The 23128-nt window shown below is 41.9% G+C and overlaps 1 protein-coding gene and 2 long non-coding RNA genes across 10 annotated transcripts in view; 1 reads left to right on the top strand and 2 right to left on the bottom strand.

Moving 5' to 3' along the window:
- ERG (ETS transcription factor ERG) overlaps positions 1 to 23128 on the top strand; it is a 186024-nt gene that overhangs the window by 67465 nt on the left and 95431 nt on the right. For 2 of the 8 annotated variants that reach the window (XM_072806983.1, XM_072806981.1), the window contains exon 1: positions 12790 to 12948. The exons of 2 other annotated variants lie outside the window; for them this stretch is intronic. In XM_072806983.1, the coding sequence (XP_072663084.1) occupies positions 12931 to 12948 (18 nt within the window). In that variant the 5' untranslated portion in view covers positions 12790 to 12930. Of the gene's footprint in view, positions 1 to 12789; positions 12949 to 17288; positions 17386 to 23128 lie in introns of those variants that run through there. 4 more of the 8 variants (XM_072806986.1, XM_072806984.1, XM_072806980.1 and 1 more) reach the window with 3 other exon arrangements.
- On the bottom strand, positions 11463 to 15508 carry LOC140621672 (uncharacterized). Its single transcript, XR_012021450.1, has 2 exons — positions 15254 to 15508; positions 11463 to 13895 (listed from the first exon to the last, which is right to left on the bottom strand). It is a non-coding gene; the product is annotated as an uncharacterized lncRNA (long non-coding RNA).
- Positions 18067 to 22465, bottom strand: LOC140621676 (uncharacterized). Its single transcript, XR_012021454.1, has 3 exons — positions 22293 to 22465; positions 20341 to 21504; positions 18067 to 19886 (listed from the first exon to the last, which is right to left on the bottom strand). It is a non-coding gene; the product is annotated as an uncharacterized lncRNA (long non-coding RNA).

Raw genomic sequence — 23128 nt, 5'->3', positions numbered from 1 at the left:
CTTTTAGACCAGTTCACCCATTTTGCTCATCTTTCTTTTGCCTCTGGCAACTACCAGTCTGTTCTCTATATCTATGGGTTCAGTTATGGTTTTGAAGAATATTACACATGTAAGTCAGATCATACAGTTTTTGTCTTTCTTTGTCTGACTTAGTTCACTTGACATAATATCCTCAAGGTCCATGTATGTTGTTGCATATGGCAAGATTTCCTTATCTTTTATAGCTTGAAGAATATTTCACTATATATATGTACTACCTTTTCTTTATCCATTCATCTGTCCATGGACTCTCAGGTGGTTTCCACATCTTGGCTATTGTGAATAACGCTGCATTGAACATGGAGGGAGGGTGTAGATACCTTCTCAAGAGAATTATTTCATTTCCTTGGGTTGAACACCCAGAAGTGGAACTGCTGGATCATATGGTAGATCATTTTTTAATTTTTCGAGAAGCTCCCATACTGTTTTCCTTAGTGGCTATGCCAATTCACATTTCCATCAGCAGTACATTGGGGTTTCCTTTCTCCACATCTTCGCCAGCACTTTTATTCTCTCTTTTTGATAACAGGCATCCTAGCAGGTGTGTGGTGATATCTCACTGTGGTTTTGATTTGCATTTCCCTGATGATGAGTGATGTTGAGCACTTTTCCAAGTTTTTTTTACATCGCGACTGTTGGGATGGTCAGTGCACACTCTTGTATGAGCAGCAACTGTCTTTTATGTAATGGTTTTTTGGATCAATACATCTCATCCCATAATATTCTTCACTTGGCTGATACTCTTCATTTATACACAGGCTAAATCATATTGTGAAGCTGACCAAATTGAATTGCTTTGTTCCAGTGTTTTTCAACTGGCATGATTTTGCCTCCAGTGTCTGAAGATGGTTGGGGATGTTATAACTGGGAGTAGGGGTGTTGCTACTAGCAGCTAATGGGTAGAGGCCAGGGATGCTGGCAGACGTCCTTCAACTGGATGGTCCCCCACAACAAAGAATTGTCCAGCTCAAAATGTGGACAGTGCTAATGCTGAGAACCCCTGCAGTATGTTCCAAATGACATTTTAGAAGAAAAATGACATTTTAGTGCTTTCATGATTTGTTTTTTCATAAGTAGACTCGATCTCATCTATTCTAAGGCACATATTTATTTTCAGAAATTGGGATGTGTCTTACAGCTGTTGGGTAAGAAAGTATTGTGACTAATTTTGTTTGGCAGAATTATTTTTTCTTTCCTAGTGATGCAGTAGATGGTGCATTACACCTACCATCCACTGTCTCACGTCAATGAAATACGGTAATATGATCATGTCTTATTGTTTTCCAGCTATACCTATGCATCAATCTAATTTCAGTGTAAGACGAGGAAGTCCTGTGTCACATGACGATGTAATTGTTGTATTGATAGGTGTTAAAATCAATCAGTGTCTAGCCTTGCATCGGTACCCATTCCACCTTATGTCTGCTTTCAGGCAAAAAACAATATTCAGTGTCTGAAACAATTTTGTATTTGATTTTATGTTAGAAGAGTTCCTTTTGGATTTAGTAAATAGACACAGTATTGATAGAATGTTCAAATTTAGTGCAGAATGATTGATTTCTTCATTTGGGGGTTATGAATCACTTCTGTGTCTATTGATTTTTCTTCTTCATGTACATTCATTCCTCTTGAATTCAGGAAGATAGTTGGAAATTAAAAGGGTTTCAGTTTTCAATGTTAAGGAAACATTTTGGATTGCTGGATTTTCCCATGAAACCTCTGTTTTCTAACTTACAGTCTAATAATTCACTTAACTCTGCACTTACTGGTTCTCGGAAAAAGGTAACAACAGGAACATCTAATTTTCAGCATAAATTCTCTCCTTCTAGATACTGTTTGTTAAAGGCGATGAGCACCTCAGCTGGTACCGGGTTAGCTGACAGCTGCACAATTTAGTGGGGACAGCTTTTGCTCCTGGCTCCTATCGGGGAAAATCTGTATGTGTTCAGAGGGAAATGGACTATAATGCGTACTGTCAATTCTTTTTTGCACTTGTAAGTGAGAAAAAAATTAGAAAGTTAAAGGGTGGCAGTTTTGAGTTATTAAGAATGGTCTGGATTAGCCTCAACTTCCATGGGTCAGTACAAGGTGGCCGCTGATACTTCACATCTGCTTTTGGTTTAGAGTCACTAACAAAGAAGCCCAAGGTATGTATAGCCTCATTGTTAGCGGTTTCCCTGCTCTTTTAAAGACAAAGAGCCCCCCACTCCAAAGGTACTGCAGTACTTCTAACTCCAATTTACAGATTAGGCAAAAACCTCTCAGGTTAGGGGTCACTTCAGGCAGTTGAAAAATTCCTTTGTGAACTTCCCAGGTTTCTGGCCGTTAAAGAAAATAATAAAATAAAAAGAGCTCCCCAGTGCAAGAATTCCATAAAACAGAGCGGCATGCGAGACACATTAATGGTTTCCATTCCTGATGAAAAGTTCGAAACAGCTTTAAGTAATAGGGAATCAAATGCCTCCCATCCAAATGTCTCAAAGTCTGGGAGGTGAGGTCCGGGCGCTCGGGCTGCCCGGGGTCAGAACAGCAGCGCCCCATCCGCAAGAACTCCTGTGTGAGTTTCAAAGCAAGAGAACTTACCTTTTCAGCAGCCTCACAGATGTTTGCGGAGAATTCCAGGGGACTGCTGCTTTCTCACGCGCTTTTTGGGGGAAGGAGCACCTCGGACTGTGGTTCTGGAAAACCGGAGCCCCGCCGTGTGTACCTGTGCGTCTCACCTCTGCCCGCAGAGGAGCTCTGGTGCAGCGGGTGGCCAGGCCCGCCGTGCGGCCTTCCAGATGGCTCTCATTATGGGCAGGACTGACCGATGGGAGCCCCCGTGGCATCCTGGAAGCCTGAGAGACGGCACGGGGGACAGAGCCCCTGGTTTCTAGGAGCTAATGTTTCAAGGGAAATAATAACACCTCCCAAACACTGGGGCTTTTCTTTTTAGTAACTCAGGGTAATGAACCCTTCTCCCTCTGCTTCTCATTTACCAGTCCCATTTCTGGGGAAGTCACAGAGGGGAAATTAAAGTTTTCCCACGTCTCCTTGGGAAAGTAACCTGAGGTTGATGGGCAGAGATGCTTCCAGAAAATGGGAACAGGGTACCAGCAGGATGAAGGCTGGGGTGGGGACGGAGTAGGGGAGTCACAGTGGGGCAGCGAGGGGGTCCTAGTCTGGTGAGCTCAGGTGATCCTGAGGCACGTGGACCTGTAAGGGGCAGAGAGGAAGTGGGGGGAAGAGTGGAGGGAAGCACACCTAACGTCTGCCTCTTTTGTCCTTTCTCTTGAGTCAAATGTTGTTGTTGTAATTTTGGCATCTTTCCTCCCCAACTAATAGGCTTTTTTGGCTGAAGAGCGCTTCTCATCTTTCCCACATCTTCAGTGCTTGACACAATGCTGAGCGTAGAGTCGATGCCAGTAAAGATCTTGGTGAATGGATGAACAATCACATAAGAAGAATATTTGCTGCTTTAACAATGCTGCAAAAATCTTTTTTGAGTAAGGAAACTTCTCAGGGTGTTCCAGTCACCTTTCCCTGCATAACAAATCGCTCTGGAACTTGGTGGCTTAGAATCACAATGCCCATTTTATTACTTATGTTCTTCATGGTTCCTGGAGCTGGCTAGGTCAAGACAGGCATTTTCACCCAAGATCTCTTAGATGGTTGCAGTCAAATGGTGGCCAGGGGCTGGCGTCATCTACAAGTCTGCTCCACTTGCACCCCTGGGCCTGGGGCGGCTGGCTCAGTGGAACTCAGAACTGAAATATCTACAGGCGGCCTCTCCATGTGCCTTGAGCTTTCTCTCACTATGATGGCTGGGGTTTAAGAGTGGCTCTTGACAAGAAAAATCCAAGGCTGCCTGTATCGTCTTCACAGGCAACCTTGGAAGGCACATAGCTGAACTTACACTGTAGTGACAGATCTTTTCAGCTTCGAAGAGTGGGGACACAGACCCTACCTTTTGGTGGGAGTAATGTCAGTGTCACCTTATTAGATGGGCACATTTGATAGGAAATCTTATTGGGCTATCTTGGAAATATGGTCGCCAGGAGTGCTATGGCAAATGTCTAGAAATGCAATGGATCTGTCACTCATGTGGGATCAACTCAGTTGCTGAACTAGTTTAACTGGAAATAATTTTAGCCAGAGTTGCTTTGGAAAATTGCAAGGGCTCTGAGCATAAAAAGGAGAGCTATTATTTGTCTTGAAATTCAGACAAATTGGCTGTAAGTATATCACGATGCAGGCAAAATAGAAGGCACATACTCCTTCATTTGCTTGTTTATTTACTCAGTATTTATTATTATTATTATTATTATTATTATTATTTATTATTATTATTGTTATTATTGAATATCCTTTCACTGCCAGGTGGTGTTAGTTCCTTTATTGAGAGGGAGATCCCATAACATACAGACTTGGGAGGACTCTTAGAGACCATTGGTTGGTCGTCTTCACTTCCCGGAGCTCCATCTGGGGGTGTTGCTCGAGAAAGTCACCCCCGAAGTTCCCCAGGTCACGTGGCCAGGACCCTCGGGGGACGGGGCCTGGCGGTGGGACAGCCGGCTAGCCTCTCTATCTCTGCCTCTCAGCACCTGTCACTCTGTCCATCATCATCTGTCTGCCTTCATCGCTGCCTTCGCGGTTGCACGGGCGCGCATGTGCAGGGTGCTGCGCTGGACTCGTGCCCTCGGCGGGGGGTACCGCCTGGGTTCCCCTCCAGCACATTTGTGTCAGCCTCACTCAGTGATCCAGGAGTAGCTCGGTGCGTCCATGCTGCACTTCCCCGCTAAGGCGCTTGTTATTGGAACCGAATGGTGTGGATGTCAACCCCCCTGAGCCTGGAGGTGCTCTTCCGTTCACAGTGCCTCTGTCTGGAGTGGTGTCACAGGGAGGTGGGCAGAGGGTCCCCCCCCCCCATTTTCCGCACCTCGTCCATCTGCTGTGTGCCTCTCACATGCCAAGGTGAAGTGTGTTTCCCTTTAAAAGTCGCAGGCTGAGGGGCAGCCCGGGTGGCTCAGTGGTTTAGCACCTGCCTTCAGCCCAGGGCGTGATCCTGGAGTCCCTGGAGTCCCAGGATCGAGTCCCACGTTGGGCTTCCTGCCTGGAGCCTGCTTTTCCCTCTTCCTGTGTCTCTGCCCCTCTCTCTCTCTCTCTCTCTCTCTCTCTGTGTCTCTCATGAATGAATAATAATAAAAAAGATAATAAGTTGCAATCCACCCTCCATTAAAAAAAAAGAAAGAAAAAAAAATTGCAGGCTGACAGATGAAACTCTGCCTTGATTCTCCTTCTGCAGAGTGCATTGCAAATAAACCTCTGCTCTCCTGGTGGACCCAGAGGAAAACACATCCCTGGCGACCAGTTACTGTGGCCTCTTCAGAGGTGGGAGCCTTAGCCACACGCAGCCCCGCCTCCAGACAGCTGTGCACATAAACAGCTGTCACCCACTGACCTTGCTATTCTTTGGTATACGCCCCAAAGTAGAAGAGGAGAAGAAGGAAAAACTGCAGATATTTTAAAGCACAAGGGAGGGGGCGCCTGGACGGCTCAGTGGGTTAAACCTCCGACTCTTGGTTTTCTTTCAGGCCGTGGTCTCGGGGTTGTCAGATCAAGCCCTGCGTCTGGCATTGTGCCGAGCTTGGAGCCTGCTGGGGTTCTCTCTCTCCCCCTCCTTCCCTCCTTCCCCAAAATAAAATAAAGTACAAGTGAGGACAAAAAAGAGGAAGTTTGCAAGATCAGTTGAATTTTTTGCAAGTGTTTCCTAGGCACTGTGTTTGGTTTTAAGTGTTTAGCATTTAGATGACCTAGAAGTCCATGTATCCACATTAATTGGATTATTTTAAAGAATATCCTCTATTTTAAAGTTTAATATATTTTATATATTTTAACATTGTATATCCTTTTCATAAGTGAAATGTAGCATATTCCCAAAACTATAATGAAAGAAAATCAAAGGTACTGTAAGGTATCTCTGACATATTATCATATAATCCATATCCTTCCTGCAGTTCTCATCTCTGGAAAGGATCTTTTGATATCTGACTTTAGGCAAGGTGCTTGCATGATACCAGCAATTGACTACACATAAAACAGCTGCACTCAAAATTGACCTGTTTTTGATGGGACTTGCATGGGGAACATACTGAACCATCTAGAATTACTGGGAAGTAGAATATTTTTATGGTTTGGAATTACTGATAGTGGTGTAGAATATTCTACATTTGCCATGGCCAAATCTCACCCTTTAGAAAAGTGATTCCTTTAGTCTTAGATGCATATCTGTGTGATTTATCTCTGCTCCTTATCCGGGTATATTTCCTTACGTTATATGGATGAACAATGTAAATTTTCCAAAAAAGTTTTTTGCATTATGAATGTTGGATTTTAATTTTAATGGATAAAAATGAGATGAGTGTGTAGGATAATGATACCAATTCAAAAAGTGTGAAGTGAAAAATTACCCATGCCCATAGTCCCTTTAAGGGCCTTTTAAAGGGACATTTAGCACCCTCTAGTGACAATAGTTCAAGCAGTTGAAAGGAAAGTCCCTGCAATGCTTCTGGATTCGAGCTAGCAAGTCAACAAAACAGTGAAGTTCTTTGGCCAGTAAGTGGTTGCCTCCTAAAATTCATGAGGCAGGATTATTTTTGTGCCTGTAAATAAAGGATAAAAATGTGTCCACTGGAGACAGAGACACCCCAGCTTGTCTTCTGGCCTATCATTGATAATATATTTAGAAAGAGCATTTCCATTTGTCCCCCAGTACTGTAGTTTTCCCCAAAATATGTGCTGGGATTTGCATTGGGATCAAATGAAGACTATGAATTAACCGACATCATAGTTCAGTTCAGTACATATAAGTGGATTAAACAGATGTTTGTCAGGCTCCACTGGAAGAGAACTGGCCTGCTTGCATTTGAACTGGACACTGTGGAAAGGTCCTCTCCATCAGTTTGCAGAGAAAGGACACGGTGCAGAGAGGTACATACAATGCATGGAGGGTACAATGCAGGGGGACGGTGCAGTGCCAGGAGGATACGGCGTAGCAGGTGCCACAGCCATGCAGACTCACCCTCTTGCACACACCTGCCTTTAAGTGTAGGCATACGACTCCCTTAAGTATGTAAGTTGCTGTCTTCTGCTCTTGCAAATGTAAATGCATTATTTATGGCAAATGTTCTGTTCCTTGGCTTCATTTCTGATTCAATTTGTGATATAAATAAATTAGCAAATATATAAAAGTATTAAGTGATATAGGAAGAAAGGCCATCTGAATCTGACTCAGAACAGACTTTCTGAAAGCAGGAAGAGCAATTGTCTAGTGCAGGCTTCTCTGTAAATTTCCATTATTTGGGGGACAGTCTAGTGCTACTTCTTATCTTTCTTAAAAAAGTAGCCTGTTGTTTATGAAATACCAAGACAAAAATAAATGCTGATATCTAGTCTCTTATAAGTGAGCCTGACATACTTAAGAAAGTTAAAAATCTAACTAGATCAAAATCTAAGTTAATTTATACAACTCAAGATAACTTCTCGATTACCGAGAAGTAATTGGGACATAGTACTCCAGATCTGAGTAGGGGCAGAGGAGCAGGACGGCCTCTAGACAAGGTGGCCATCAGTTGTGTGGCATGGGTGCTAGACTGCCCTGTAGGTAGACCATGCCTTTTGGTGACCCGTGCAGTCCAAAGACTGTAACACATCTGCCTATATATGCCTAGTGACATGGATGAAGACCTTAATGCGTTTAATGGTTCACAAATTGTGTACAGAATCATGATCATTGAAACAGGAAATTTAAAAGTTCCTTTAAATTATTGTGCAAAATAATTGTTCTTAGGGTTTTCTTTTTCAGCTTTTCTTTTTAGCCCTGAGTAATAAATTGACATATTTAGGGTTCCTAATACTGGTTTTAATACTCCTCCATTTTTAGAGGCATACAGAGTTAGGTAAGAGCAAAGTTGTCAAAATTTGAGAATATATGCGATGCTTATGAAATTGTGTTCATTGAAATCATTGCTCCATTTGAGCCTGCGGAACTGAACTGACGCATGCTTCAAAATTAAGGAAATTGCAACTTGGTGTTGAGAAGTTGAGGATTTAGTATGTGATAACAATTTCCTTGGTTTAGATTAGTTCAAATCAACCAAGATGCTGAAGAATATGTTAACCACTTAGGGAAGGTGTTGAAACAATAGTTATTTAAATTGTAATTGGATTATTTCTTAATGTGTTGCTGGAGGGCATCTCTCTCTCTCTTTCTCTCTCTCTCTCTCACACACACACACACACACACACACACACACACACACACACAGAGTCTTATCCAGTGGAGTGAAACTGTGCTCACGAAGCATGCTTTGAATGGAAAACAGTTCTTAACCAGTGTATAATGAGAGTGACCTTGGTGCCTAAGAGTGCCTTATGCTGAATTATATTCTCAGGCAAATCCTCCAATTGACATAGAAAAGTTCCACTGAGTGATACAGTTTTGCATTGTGGGGGCAGCTCCAGATGCTTGATCCTTATCTATAATCTCAGGCATGTCCCTGGCAAGGATCCTTAGAACATCCTCCGTGCAGGGCTTTCATGAATAATCCAAACATTTTACATTTAAAGATTCATGTGTCCTTTTAGGGACAATATAGAGCACTTTGTCCTATTGTTTGACTCTTAAAAAGTTTGCATTTCATGGGTTGCTTCCAGGCTCTGGAGTTTTATGTGGGTGGAATTTAAGTAAACAAACACAGACTTCCGGAATGCTAGGACACTCAGTGGCTGGACAGAGCCCTGTCATCCTTGTTTCCTAGTGCTAGCCAGAGGGCCTGGCATGGAAAAGGCACTTTATTAATACTGATATGTTGGTAGATGACCATGACAAAACACATGAGTATCTTCTGGGTTTCTTTACTAAAATTAATTAAAAAAAAAGAACTATTCTCTTCCTGCTAGAGATATAAAAAGGAATGTGAATTTTGGGTACACACACACAGAGCTCAAGAAGCATGGGTATTGTGAGCTGTGTGTGACACAGATATTTACAAAAACATAGAACATTATGTTACTCATGTAATTTTTATCTTAAAAATTTGATTTCTATTTACTGTAAATGTTTGGAAATCTAGATGAGCCAAAGGAAGAGGGAAAACAAGAAAGATTCTCTACCATGAGTACTGTAGTATATAGCCTGCTAGTATTTCTGTCTTGCTTTTTTCCCTTTAACAAAATGGTTCTCTGATATAATTCTCCTTTATAACTGGATTTTTACCTTAACCAGGCATAGTATCGTAACAATTTTCCATATCACTGAGAATTCACCTACTACTTGATTTTCCTGCAATATTTTCAATGATAATGAGCATTCCAGTGTATGGATGTTTAATACAGCGATCAGACATTGATGAGCAAACCTTTTGTGTATCCAGTTAAAATTATGGGCCTTATTTCTTTGCTGTGCCCATATATCATTTTTAGAACTATGTTGCCCTCATCCAAAGTATCTTAACTCTTGACCTTCCTTTGCATATCCCACTCAGAGAAGTTACTTAACAGAACAAGGATGAGAATTTGTTGAATCTTGAGAAAACGGGAATACGTGGTTTTAAGACAAATAAATGACAGTGTCCCTTTTATTGTTTTAGTCAATGTGTAGTCAATTTTATATTACTTCCTTTTTATCATTTGGACCAAGAGAAGAACAGGCTTACAAAGGGTTTTCATAAGTTGTAGCTAATGAGTCCATGGTGGGTAAGTAAAAATGGAAATGCAGAATTTACTCCTGGGAGTCTGATGACCACAGACTCTAGGGGGCCATACCGGGCCAGCGTGGTGTTTACTGTATGTCCCAGGGAGGGCAGAGAAGGAACCTGTCCTGCAGACTCATGACAGGATGGTCCCTAGGCAGTGCCCCTCTGCTAGATTGCCCCTGACATGGATTTATCTGGCTACCTAAAGGGTGGCTTCCCCCCAGGAGGGGTGGTGCTTGGTCAGAAGCTGCCCAGTCACTAGGCTGCTGAGTGACCTGGTGCTGAGACCATTTGTAGGTATAGGCTTGGGGTAGGGGTGAAGGGAAAGATAAAGTGGGATCTTTATCTTTGGGTGATTCCCCCAGGATAATGTTTAGGAAATGGCTTCTGCATTAATATATTCTAGTTAATAGATATGCCATCTGCTAATAAATAGCCAATCAAAGTAAAAAAATAACTTTGCATTAAATATTCAGAGAATACTGGGCTTGGATGCTATTATGCCATTCTAGAGATCAGGAATGATTATCTTTGAAGATGCTAAGAATCAACTGAAATCTTGTCATTAGAAGTGAGGAAGATTTGCCTTTTAAAAAAATTGTGGGAATTACAGCCCATAAGTGATCTAATAAAGATCACTTTTCTGTATTTGTGTGCATTTTCAAAATTTGACACAATGAAACATATGGATAGAATCTTCAGGAGGTAGATCAAATAGTAGCATCTGGTTTTCTATTCATAAGTATCCAAGCAGGGAAATTAGTCTCTACTAAAACAATATTTTTATTAAGGAATAAAGGATATATACGAATATACACATATATGCATTATTCATAAATATTAGAGAGTGAAAGAGAGCACAAAGCAAGTGATGTAAATTTCCAGCAATTGGAGTAACTGGGTGGAGGATATTAGGAGTCCTTTGTATTTTGTTTCTGTACATTGGAGATTTATTTCTGCATAAACAGTTAAGAGATTTCACTATTTCAGCTGAATTAAGCAGTAACCAAGGAATTAAAAGCAGAGACTCCATGAAGAATTGGGTCTCTGGGTGAGGACAAGGAAGGGGCAGGGTTGGAACCAGGAGATGAGGGTGAGGTTGGCCTAGGCAGTGCTTTCTCCCTGGGCTCTTTTGTTAGCAAAGCCTTCATCCTGTTTCAGGCTGTTCTTTGGGGAATCCATAATGGAGCACTGCTCACTGGGGTACTGAGGTTAACATGTAAGGTTGATGCTTCTCAGGAGAGCAGAAAAGCAAGGAATCCTGGTGGAGCCAGCCGAGAGCATTTTTCTCAGCACTCTTGAAGCCTTGTGGAAGCTGCCCAGATAAAACAACTCAGTGCTTTGAAATTTTCAGGGAAACAAAATTTTAATCAGCCTGCCATCTCGTTCATTGTTCAGAGATGAAAAGAGGGGAAATCAGCGCCCCCTTCGACGTGTAGATGCTGAGAACCTGAAGGTTATGATTTTGAGCCAGAACAGGGTTTCTTTCTTTTCTTTTCTCTTTTCTTTTTTCTTTTCTTTTCTTTTCTTTTCTTTTCTTTTCTTTTCTTTTCTTTTCTTTTCTTTTCTTTCTTTTCTTTCCTTCTTTTCTTTCTTTTTTCTTTTTCTTTTCCTTTTCTTTCCTTTTCTCTTCTTTTCTTTTCTTTTTTCTCTTTGCCTTTTATTTTTCTTCTATTCTATTCTATTCTATTCTATTCTATTCTATTCTATTCTATTCTATTCTATTCTATTCTCTCTTCCCTTTGCTGTCTCTTTGTCCCCCCTCCTCCTATCCTAACACAAGGAGGGGAGCCAGGGGACAATAGAAGATATGGGAACCTGGGCTTGTTTATAGAACTCTTGACAGATGCAGGCCTGAAGTCCCAGCGAAATCCATTCCCCTGACCACCCACCTCTGGAAACAGGCGTTGCTCAATCACTCAGGATTTGGTCTCTTGTGTTCTGCGGGTCCCCTATGGAGACCACACCTCTTCCCTGGTCCAGCTTTCGTGTAGCTAGATTCAAAGCAAAATGTTGTTTCTTCCAGAGAACAAGTAATTTCCTGAAAATGAGTAATTAAAGGCTTGAAATCCTCTAAGGAATGTTCAAGCCCCCATTAGCTGTACTTCCTTTGAGTGGAAAACAGACGTGTGGCCCTGAACTTGGAGCTTGGGTTTTCAAACACTTAATGAGGTCTTCACGTGGCATCCGTGCATAGCCAAGAGTTCTCTCGGGGTCTGTGGTCCTGCCACACTGACTTTTGTTAGAGCAGGACCGGCATGCTCACATTATAAACCACCTGTAGTATAATTTTAGTTATTTGGGATTTATTTATTTTTGTTACTTGAATTTTCAGTAAATATTTAAAAACTAGGATTTGACAGGTTTATTACTCTTCTCTGTTTGCCTTGCTTACCTTATCGATTAGCAAGTCTTTATGTTTTCATCTGGTTTATCATGGAGCAAAATAAAAATTGCATGTGTTTGGAAAGAGAAAATGAAATTCTTCTGGAAAACTCATGTGAGATGTTGAATAAATGAAGGCCATTAAAAATCTGCAAGGAAATATATTACATTGATATGAACTAAGTTCTACCTGCAGAGTTTCCTTTTGGGAGAAAGGAACAGGGAGGGTATGGGGAGGAGCGGCTCATGGCCTGTGTCCCAGGCGTGTGACAGGTCCAGGGAGCTGGGGGTGCAGAATGCCTGGCACCCTGGCTCGAGGGGGCCCTCTGCGCCTCGTTCCGAGGTGCTCAGAGCCCGTGTGAAGCCATGTGGAGTCCCGCCACATCTGCATCCTGCCTCAGGGCAGCGTGTCACACGACAGCACACCAAATCACACCTGCTGTGGCGGTCCTGGTCCCAGGCAATGGATGCTTTTTTCTTTTAATTAAAAAAAAAAAAAAAAAAAAAAAAAAAAACACCTCCTGGCTGCATATCATCAAGAAAAACAACATTGTTTTCAGGGTCCCTTATCTCTCCACTCCCAAATATCCTGTTTCTTCGGGCTGGGCAGCCAGGACCAATAGAAACCTCTTCCTGCCATTGGCTGACTTCATTTCCCAGACTTAGCACAATCTCATCCGCTCTAAACAACCTCATCAAAACTACTTTCTGGTCAGAGAGAAGCAATAATTATTATTAACATTTATTAACGATCAATAAATTTGATTGCATTATGGCCAGCACCATTAAGGTAAGAAAAGGGTTCCTTTTCGTTTGACAAAATCTTGTGCTTGTTACTCTTTTCTTTGGTTTCCTTTATCAAGGCAGATAAGTCAGGATTGGGCAACACCCCCACTGCCACAATAGAGGACAACAAGATTTCCTCTGCACTGCCTAGTAAATTTCCTTTTTCCTACTCCAACCATCCGCAAGGCTTAAAAACTTCAAACTCAGAAAAAAATTGGGGTTTCTAAATTCACTGTTGAGTGCTGTGGATGACTTTTGCAAAGGCTTTTTGGAGCGCGTCCGAATTTTCGTATTCTTTAACCATCCCTAGCGGTGCGTGGATGTGTATCTGCTGGAAGGCATTGGACTCAGAGAGGTTGGAGGGCAGGGTCGGAGAAAAAGATGGGCTGGTAAATGTTGAACTTCTGGATGCTCTTGAATGACTCCTTAGCATCAGGGTTGCCAGCCAGCCCCAGTGGAAACGAAGAGATACCTGACAAGTGGCGGTTGGTCATGGGACACGCAAATGTTGGCTTGGTTTTTGGATCCTTCATGCTGAGAGTGGATTGTTCTCATAACTCAAACGGTGGTAATTCGATTTGTTGGGTTACATATTTAACTTTAATAAAATACTACTCCTCTGTGCGCTGTGAGTAAATGTTCTTGCCCATCATGGTTGGTTTGTGGGAATAGAAGAGCGGTGGCCGACCAGTGCTCTGTGCTCCGGGGTATGTGGTCTGATGTTTTTCTTGCAAATGTCTCTAGTAGATAGCATAGAGCTATTAATGGGGTGGTGAATCCGTGTAGATGGGAACCTATATTTAGCTTAATTCCTCTAAGCGAAGCCAGTAGAATCGTTAGTATAAGGTAGCGGCATGGAGTCTGTGAAGTGGTGGTCTGTTGAAATATTTTCAAGGCCACCTTGCCTTGGTGACATTTGTCGAAATGAGAAAAATCAGCAGCAAAAATCTACTGAAAGGAAGAAAAAGAAAGCTTAATTAGTTGTGTGTCTTTAGTTTTGCTGTGTATAGGCGGGAAGCATTTGGTTGTATTTTCATCAAGGGTCTTGGTTAATTTGAAAGCTCATGAATATGGAAGTTTGCCCAGAATTGGGCCACGGCATTTTCAAAAATCCTTCTTGGTTTGGTATCTGAAATGTTTGTATTAGAGGGTATGATTAATACCTGCCATATGAACTGTGTCTTAGAAGCTTTGTTCAGTTTTTGCCTCTCAAGGTATGTTTTATTTTTCGCGGAACGTTCAGTAATATGTATGAAAAAATCATGTACCAAAAACTAACCTTACAAAGGTTTTTCTTTCTTTGGCATCAAGGATTGGAGTCTGCTGTGAAATGTAGCTATCATGGGAAAGAATTTTAAAAGTGGAGGTTTGATGTGCCCCTCTTTCAACTATATGAGCAGAAATTATTTTTTATAATGCAGAATGCTACCCTTTTCTTATTTTTACTAATTGTGTCCATATTTCATAACAATTAAATAAAATATTCTTTGTGAATTTTGAATAGCTTGAGTACAATTGTGTGTGTTTCCAAAAAAAATCAGTGTATTGAAGGACATTGACATAATGGCCCGTTCTTTAGAATGTGGGGTATGTTTTGTGAAAGACAAATGTATTATACTGTTTAATTTGAAGCATACATTTCTGAAGATAGGAAGTTATTTTGAAGCTTGAATGTTTTAGAATAAACTTTGGATCGTAGTTAACACTTTTCTAGGGTACTGTAATCACTTTAATATGTGATGGCACTGGTTATGTGTATATTTTATATATCTCAGGTGAACTTTAAAATAACTTCAAGTGGATTCTTTTTAATCCTCTGTTCAAACAAAATAGCCCATCTTTATAGGTAACTTCCTTTAAAACGTGTTCTGTTGGGCTTCCTGGGTAAAGTAATGAGATGACTTTACAGACTTGTTTATAGAGTGGAAAAAGGCGGCCCGACTCTGTTGACTGCAGTTTTAATTATGTGAGTGCAAAGCTCAAATTAGCATAAGGAAAATTATGGCTGTCCGTTGGAATTAGGAAACAGCCTGTCATACAGGCAATTTCTAGTCTCAAACACACTCTGTTCTTTTGTTGTTTCAGTAAATAAATCAATTAGTCGATTAAGCATCAGATTCACTGAATTTGGTACTCCCCATTGGAGTGGGCTTTTTTCTCATTAATATTTATAAGACCTTGTGAGGCACTATGAAAAGTTAGATGTTTGTATCCCGTCTTTGTGACCCTTGTCATCATTTTCTCTTGGTGTTTGGAATCGGGAATAAAAAGTTTCCATTGGAAGAAGCAAAGGAATTTGGGGAACTTACCTGAGAGTGCCTGTTTATCTCTAAGTGTCCACAGATTTTAAGATCAGATTTTAAGAGTTCTCAAATAAACACGTAAGCATCAAAGGTGATGTCCCCATGGGTGATTCATGGATCAGTTTTGGTGCTCCCATCTGCTTTTTGCCTTTCCCACCATCTGACAGTACTGAGGGGTGCTTAACACCCTGTTTCCGTCCTTCCTCTCAGAACTGCATGGTGTTGCTTAGAGACTCCAAGGAGCCAGTTGTTACCCTCGGAACTTTGGTTGTGCTTAGGTTAGAACTTTTAATCCAGTCTCCAAAGACTTCGTTGATCCCTTCATTATGCCTTGGGTCACTTGGCAAGTCTAATGAAGCCAGTGATCCCATCTCAGGATAAATGCCCTTAAATGTGTATAATGCGATGCTTAGAATGATAAAGCAAGTGAATCTGTCCAAGTACAATTCAACTCTTGGATTCCTCTGGTGGCCCTTGAATGCTACATTATAATCCCTGATCCTAGAATTTCAAGACCCTTTGTCCTGAAAATGGGAGTGTGGGGATTTTCCGTTATCACAGAGCTCTGACTGTGAAGGACAAGGAGAGAATGGTGCCAGTGGAAGGCATCTTAGAAGCAGGCAGGATGTGGAAAATTACAAGGCTTGATGAGGGAGCACACTATCACTGTTTCATTAGTTGTTTAAAGAAGTTACTTTGATTTAAGAGAGGTTGGAGGGTTTGATGATTGAAACATGGTGTTAATTTAAAAATATATTGCTTATTTTCTATGTTTCATGCTTTGCACATAGCAGGCACTCTGAATATTTGCCATCATGTGTGAAGGAAAAGTTAGTGAAAAGCTCAGGGTTGTATGAAGTAAAGTTCATCTCCTAGGGTTTGGGTGGATGTGATTAATGAGTTGAATGGCTCTAGGCATGTAATTTTTCATCAGTCCGCTGGCTTATGTGGGGTGAGACTTGTTTCAGTCTTCGTTACTGTGGGGGAGGGGGATACTCAGTGGCAGCGGAAGGAATATAAAATGTAATATGCTGCTGTCCCGCTATGTAAATGGCATGTCCCCAGAGCAGGCCCTGATCTCCTGTCCTTGCTTGAAAGTGGACGTCAAGGCCATTATCTTTTTTTTTTTCTTTAAAGATTTTATTTATTTGACAGAGTGAGCACAAGCAGGGGGAGCAGCAGGCAGAGGGAGAAGCAGGCTCCCCGCTGAACTGGGAGCCTGATGCAGGGCTTGATCCCAGGACCCTGAGATCATGACCTGAGCTGACGGTAGAAGCTTAACTGACTTGAGCCACCCAGGCACCTCCAGGCCATTAACTTAAAGTGCATGTTGCCTGCATTCATGGGCAGTTCTCTGACATGGTTTGCACTCCCTAGCCCTCTGTGTGTGTGCACCTGTGTCCACTCACCGTCCTGACTCAGTGACCATGGAAAGGGGAACAAGAAACAATGAAATTTTTGGATTCTTTCCTATTAAATACTCTTACGTAGGATTCTAGTGCACTCAGAATGTTCTGAAAGCCTGAATCATTTCTTAATTATCTACATTTTCTTTAAAGTGATTATTTCATTATTATCATCATTATTTTGCAAAATAGACCTTTACTTAAAAAAAAACCCTACAAACACACACATACTTATTTGAGTCTCTTGAAAAAGCATACATAAAAATAGAATAAATAAAACCACCACTACCAATGCCTTATGGAAAATATTACTTCTGTGTTTAGAACTTTGGAGTTAAGAGTCCCTCTGTAGAAGTGTTGACCCAAAGCAGAAAACATGTTATTGGCATCCCAGTAACTTGGCAGGTACATTGATTAAATGGCTGATGCAGAAGAGAATCACCCATACAGGAGGCTGTGGGAAAGCCAGGATTATGGATTTCTCTGAAGTCTAAATCTTCCGAGAAGACTGACAGAGACAGTCTCCAGGTCCTTCTAGTGTTTGGTAGCACACTCTGCTCTGGCAGGATCTTCTCTTCAGGGCTAGGAAACACTGCAGATGCCACAGGACCCACCTCCTCCTTTTGTCCCAACAGGATGGAGGACAGCTATTCCCTGCCCTGGGGATTCTGTACACAGCTTCTGAGATTTCATTTCTACAGGGACACCTGCATTTGGATCCTGACTAGTCACGTGAGCCTGTGTGACTTAACCTATCTGACCTCAGTTTCCTCACCTGTAAAATGGGATTAAAATGGCTATCCCATTTTGTGTTGGTAGGGGTCTATAGAGCCTCTGGTAGGTGCCCAATAAATGGCAGATGCCATTGGACCATCCAAATCCATTTAGTCTTACCTTATCCCGCTTCAGTTGTGAAGCCCAGAGCTACACAGCCTCTGCTCCAGTGCTTTCAAAAAGAACAGGGTCACCTCTACATGTCAGTACTGTAGTGTCCCCACCTAGACCAGGGCACACCTAGGTCTGGGAGGTACCAAGCTAGGGGAGGTCAGGAGGAGGAGGAGCCTGTAGGAGTCCTTGGGTCAGGGTGCAGCAGGGCAGATAGCAAACACATGCAAGGGTCACTCAAGGTGTGGCTGGGCAGAGGGTTGGTTTAGGTTTGTTTTGAGGGCAGAGGCTGTTTGCTGTTTTGCTGAAGGAGGGTTGAGACCTGCAGTGCATGTTGCTCCTGATTAGGGCAAGAATGGGAATATTGAAATATCTTCCACTGTTCTATTTTCTCATTAATTTTGAAAAATACATCTTGTTTTGCACAAATTATATAGTAATAAAACATTCACAATGTAGAAAAAAACAAAAACAAAATCATTACAAAGTCAATGTAAGTTGCTCCTGATCCCGAGCAGCCAGAGAAAATTACTAACATTTGGTGTGTCTTCCTTCCGCATGTTTTTTATCCACCTGACTATCCATCCAGGTTTTCTTAGTTAACATTCTTTTTTTAGGTGATTTCCCCATGTCACTTAAAACATTTTCAATAAGCAAAATTCTTAGGCTTCCTTATATCCCATCTACAATAAATATTATCTTTTATATAACCAATATCCTGTTATAGAAAATAATGTTGCTTTCAGTTTTTCACTACTAGCATTGCCATACATTCTCTAATTTTTAAAAATTCACTTTATTAGTATCGGCACTTACAAAAGGAATTGTTGGGCCAATGGGCATACATATTTTTAAAGTCATATTTTTAACTGGGAAATTTAAATATTTGGCAATTAAAAAAAAAAAAACCTGCCACTTGACTTTACAGAAAGATTCTACTAGTTCCCACCTCTAGCCATAGAGAAGGCCGGTTGCATGCACTCCATACAATTGTGAATATTTTACCCTTTGAATCTTTGCCATTCTCACAGGCAAGGCTGGCATCTCTTATTTGTGTTTCCTTATTTATAGTATTTCATTAGATTTTGCTGTTTTTTGTGTTTTGCTGTGAACCTATTTCAACCAGTGGCCACTGGACTTCTGGACCGATTTCTTCTTCATGCCTTCATTCTGTTTGATCAAACGTATTTCCCACACATTCCCCTTATAAAACTTGCCTGAGGGATGTTTCCTAAAGTTAAAGATCATTCCTTATTCTTTCTGTTCTCTTAAACTTCGTTGTCTCTTGTCAGCACATACTCCCAGCTCTGCTTGTGTTTATGAGTGTGAATACTCTGTGAATACATCATGTGCACAGACCTATGTAAGCCTTGGAACTCATTCTTAGTGACAGTCTGTCCACCACTTTTGTGTCCTCATCAGTGACTGGCAAAGTATAGAGGTTCAATGAATACTTGTTAAAGTTTTTTTTTGTTAATTTTTTAAAAATTAAAATCTTTTGAAGTCATAAAGAGAAAATTAAGATGTAGAATAATTAACCATTATCATAGATTTTAAATAGAAGTCATATTTCTTGAGAGTTCTCTTAGTTAAGTAAAAATTAATTTAATAGAATTACATTGATGTTTTAAAAGAGCTTAAGGAAATGTTTTTAAGAGGTAGCTGTTGTATCTAGAGTTCCTAGTCCAAATTACCATCATCCTCAAAACTGCATAAAAGCCAGATTCTGTGCTAGGTGCTTGCATTATCTCATTTGATACTCATGCCCCCTAGATACTGTTGCTTTTTGTACATACCAGGAACCAGGGGAGAGGGTTAGAGAGGCTGAGGCACTTGCTCAGGTAACACAAATCTGTTTGTCTCCCCTCAATTTACCATCCTATGATCTCTTTCTCCTGCTACTTGCCCTGCCTCAAATACTGAATGACTATGTAGAAAAATGATTTATCAAATGAAACAATGATACATTAAATAACTGAATAATGAAACTTCTTATAACTGGCTTATTTTGTTGCTACTCTTGTGTGAAAAACTCCATAGGCAACAGTTATTCTGCTTTCGGTGACTAATCAAGATAAAATGCCAGAAAATTCAAGAGCTCAACTCCAGCACCCATCTGCATTTGCTTGGTGACAAGAATTCTTTCCCATATTTGGCCATATCCACAGGGCAGTGGTTCCAGATTCCAAATCAGCTGCTGATTTAAATTTCCTCATCCCAAGTATCAACTTCCTTGCTCTCTCGCCTTGGCATCGGTCATGAAAATGCAGCTTCGTTTTCCAGCAGGCCTTACAAGTCTTTCAGCAGGGGTGCTCATGGGATTCAACTCTGGGAAGAACGGTAAACTTCTGTTGTGCACAGATAAGTGTTGAGACATGTAGAAAAGAAATGCCAAGGCTAAGCAAAATTATTTATTTTTAAAGCCACATCACAGTCCAATCATAACATGGATGCCAGGGCTGGTCCTTCCCATGCTTTTGTTCAAGACAGTGCGTGTCAAGTTCTGGAGAACGTTGTCAAGAACGTTTATAACCTATCAGGCAAAGAACCTGCGCTCTTGAATCTAGCAGAGCCACCTTTAAATCATTACATTTTGGGGATTGAATGGCTGTCTTCCCCTTATAAAATTACAGCGTAGCAGATTGATTTTTTTTTTTTTTATGGATGTAGAGTCTGTACCGAAGATAGAATCCCCCTGACCCTCTAGGGCCGGTAGCAGGTTCACCATCCTGTCCCCTTTGGGTCCCACTGGCCTTACCGAGTTTTCTTTCTCCGACTTAACTGTATGCATGTGATACTCACCTTTGAGGAAGAGGAAGCTGTTGAAACAACACTTCAGAATTTGTCAACACGATTAGTCTGTGTCTCAATTTGAGGTAGATTTCCCAAGACATTGCTCCAAGTTAAAAGAAAAAAAAGTGTGTGTGTGGTTTAATATTGCAAAGCGCTCCTTGGACCTGTGGTATGTGTATGTATTCCCTAATGTTCCAAAGATCAAACAGAAAGCTGAAGGTGAAATGGAGCAAGCCCAGCCTGTGTTTATCTCGTGCCCAGGGAGACACTGATACTCTACATGTCTTCACAGCATCCTTAAAATAGCCTCTGTGGGGGAAAGGATTGGTCTTATCTTGCTTGCAGGGGAAAGGAAGGGAAGGGTGGGGTGGGGAGGGAGGGAGCTAGCCTAGGGGATGGTGGCCCGAGCTTGCTGCTGTGGGAGCCAACAGGTGAATTCACCTCTGCTGGGCCTTAGCACCTCCTCAGGGAACATGGACATGGTCTTCCTGGCATATCACCCTTGACAAGTGCTGACCTCACAATATCTGTTTTTTCTTACCTGTGTAATGGGGTCCTGGTGAGGTGAACTGAAAGTTACTAATTGCGTACGAAGTACTTAATAAATGTTTACTCAAGTCAAATTCTTCTAGGGTTAAAATCAGGAAATCCACAAAAGCTTTCTTTCTTTCTTTCTTTTTTCAATTTCTGCAGCAGTTTTTTTTTTTTTTGAGCCAATTTTCCAATGTTCTCTTTCTTTTATTATGAAGTAAAAACTCCTACAGATGATGAGTTCTCCGTTACTCACAGCACTTCATCTGCCCTGGAGGTGACTTACCATGCTGGGAGGTGCTTGTGGTGGAGTCTGGGTGCAGCCGCTCCTGGAGAAGACACTTTGGGGCATTGTCACTCCCTGCTCCTCTCTGTACTTCTCACCTTCACCCTCTTTCCCTCCTCTTTCCCCCTCTTTGCGATAGCTAACAACCCAGTGGAGGGTTCGAAAACATATGGGACAACAGGAATGAGGAGTGCTCACAGGTTCCCCTGGGACCTGCCTCCTTTCACATCACGCTGGCTCTCTGGGATTCTCCACTGCTGGTCTGTCCACAGGCATCTGGGACGGTGCAGCTCATAGGCCTTCGATCTGGGATAAAGATGTACAGGGAGGAGTGGCCAAGAGGCTCCTTACAAGGCCTGAAAAGAATCAGGTAAATGCCATCAAAACCCCTAGCCGCCACACGTCTACTTCGAGTTCTATTTTTTACTTCATCTTATGTGAACTCTTAGAATTAGAAGTGTGTTTAGAGTCAGGTGTAAAATAAGAATATTGTCCAAAGTCAGGTACAGGTGACTTTATGATTGATCTGATTTGGGGGTTGTCCATCCCACCAATTTGAGTCGATATGGATAGTTGTCTTGACTTTACCTCTCAAGCCAGTCAATGAGCCCTTTTAAGCTTGCATTAAGCTTTAGAGGAGAAATACAATTTACTTGGCTAGAGGAGCAGCCCAGTGGAGAGAACCACTGTTTGTTCCTTGGGCATCTCTGACAGAGTACCTTCTGTCCTCCTTAAAAAGCCGTTCCCATTGACTCCCTTCTCTGGGAAGCACAATCATACCGCGCACAGCTTTGATAAGAGGCTGGTTATGAAATAAGCACACATATATTTTTGTTAAGCCTTGCTCTTTGGAGATGGAAAACATCTTTTTTTAGATCACATGTTTACTGCTTTGGTAAACAGTAAAATGCTGCAGCAGCAATTGCCTTGAGGATAAAGGGTTTGTAGACAGATACTTCCTGCGCTCACTTCCTCCGCAGATCGCCAGCCCCGCCAGAGGCACACCACGGCAGGAAGGGCTCCGCTGGAGACTTCCCCTGCGCATGTGTGCTCCTCACTCACTGTCTCCTCTCCCGGGGGGAATAAACCTGTTGCTACAGACCTTCTGGCCTAATTCTCTATCTCAAAGCAGTTGGAAACCCACCGTCTCTGAAGTAATGGTTTTAGTCTCTTGTTCCATCCTTGCTCTTGTCTCCGTGCTGTTGTTGGCGGTGATGAGTGTCACCAGACCAGACGTGTCTGTGAGTAAGAGGTGTGTCGTGTAGGAACCTCCGTCCCCTGTGAATCATGGTGAACGATGCGTGAGTCTGCCTTTGTAGTCGGTGGAAAATAAGGCTCTTGGAGATTCAAGTGCTGGGGTTTTTTTTCTGTGGTTATTTAGAGTAAAGGTCATTTTAGATTTTGCTTTCTTCAGCCAAGTGGAGATCACCAGATTTGGGTACAGAAATCTCAGTGCACAGATTGTTCTGTGTGCTGACTTTACACCAGCTATGAAGTTCCAGTGAATGCATTGTTTGGGTCCTTTGAACCAAAGCACATAAAACCACAACACACAAACATTGAACAATGGGGAATCATCAATTATCCATCTACAGGATGTGTCCTTACCAACTGGCCCCTTTGTAAGGGAAAATAATATACCAAGTCAACAAACAGTAACACTTAACAATAAACTAAACCAAATAAACAGCACCTGAAAACCACTCAAGTCAAGCATGGGCAGAACTCCAAAGAGTGATGTTTACATACTGCAAACACGGAAACCTCCGCCTCCCATCTCCTACCGGGCCTGAAAAGAATCAGAAGACCGAGCTGCCCTTAGTTGTTGGGTCACATCATGCTAGAGCACCTCCTTTGATGATCTGAAAGCTCTTGCAATGTCAAGAACATCGTGTCCAGTAGAGCGCCTCCTCCAGGACCTTCTCCATAGATGTTGATGACCACCAGGTGGGGTGGCAGACTGCACTTGACCCAGAGAAA

The sequence above is a fragment of the Canis lupus genome, chromosome 30, assembly GCF_048164855.1.
Source record: "Canis lupus baileyi chromosome 30, mCanLup2.hap1, whole genome shotgun sequence".
Taxonomy (NCBI): Eukaryota; Metazoa; Chordata; class Mammalia; order Carnivora; family Canidae; genus Canis; species Canis lupus.
Note: the sequence above shows the minus strand (reverse complement) of the source record. Positions and strands in the feature narration are given on the sequence as shown.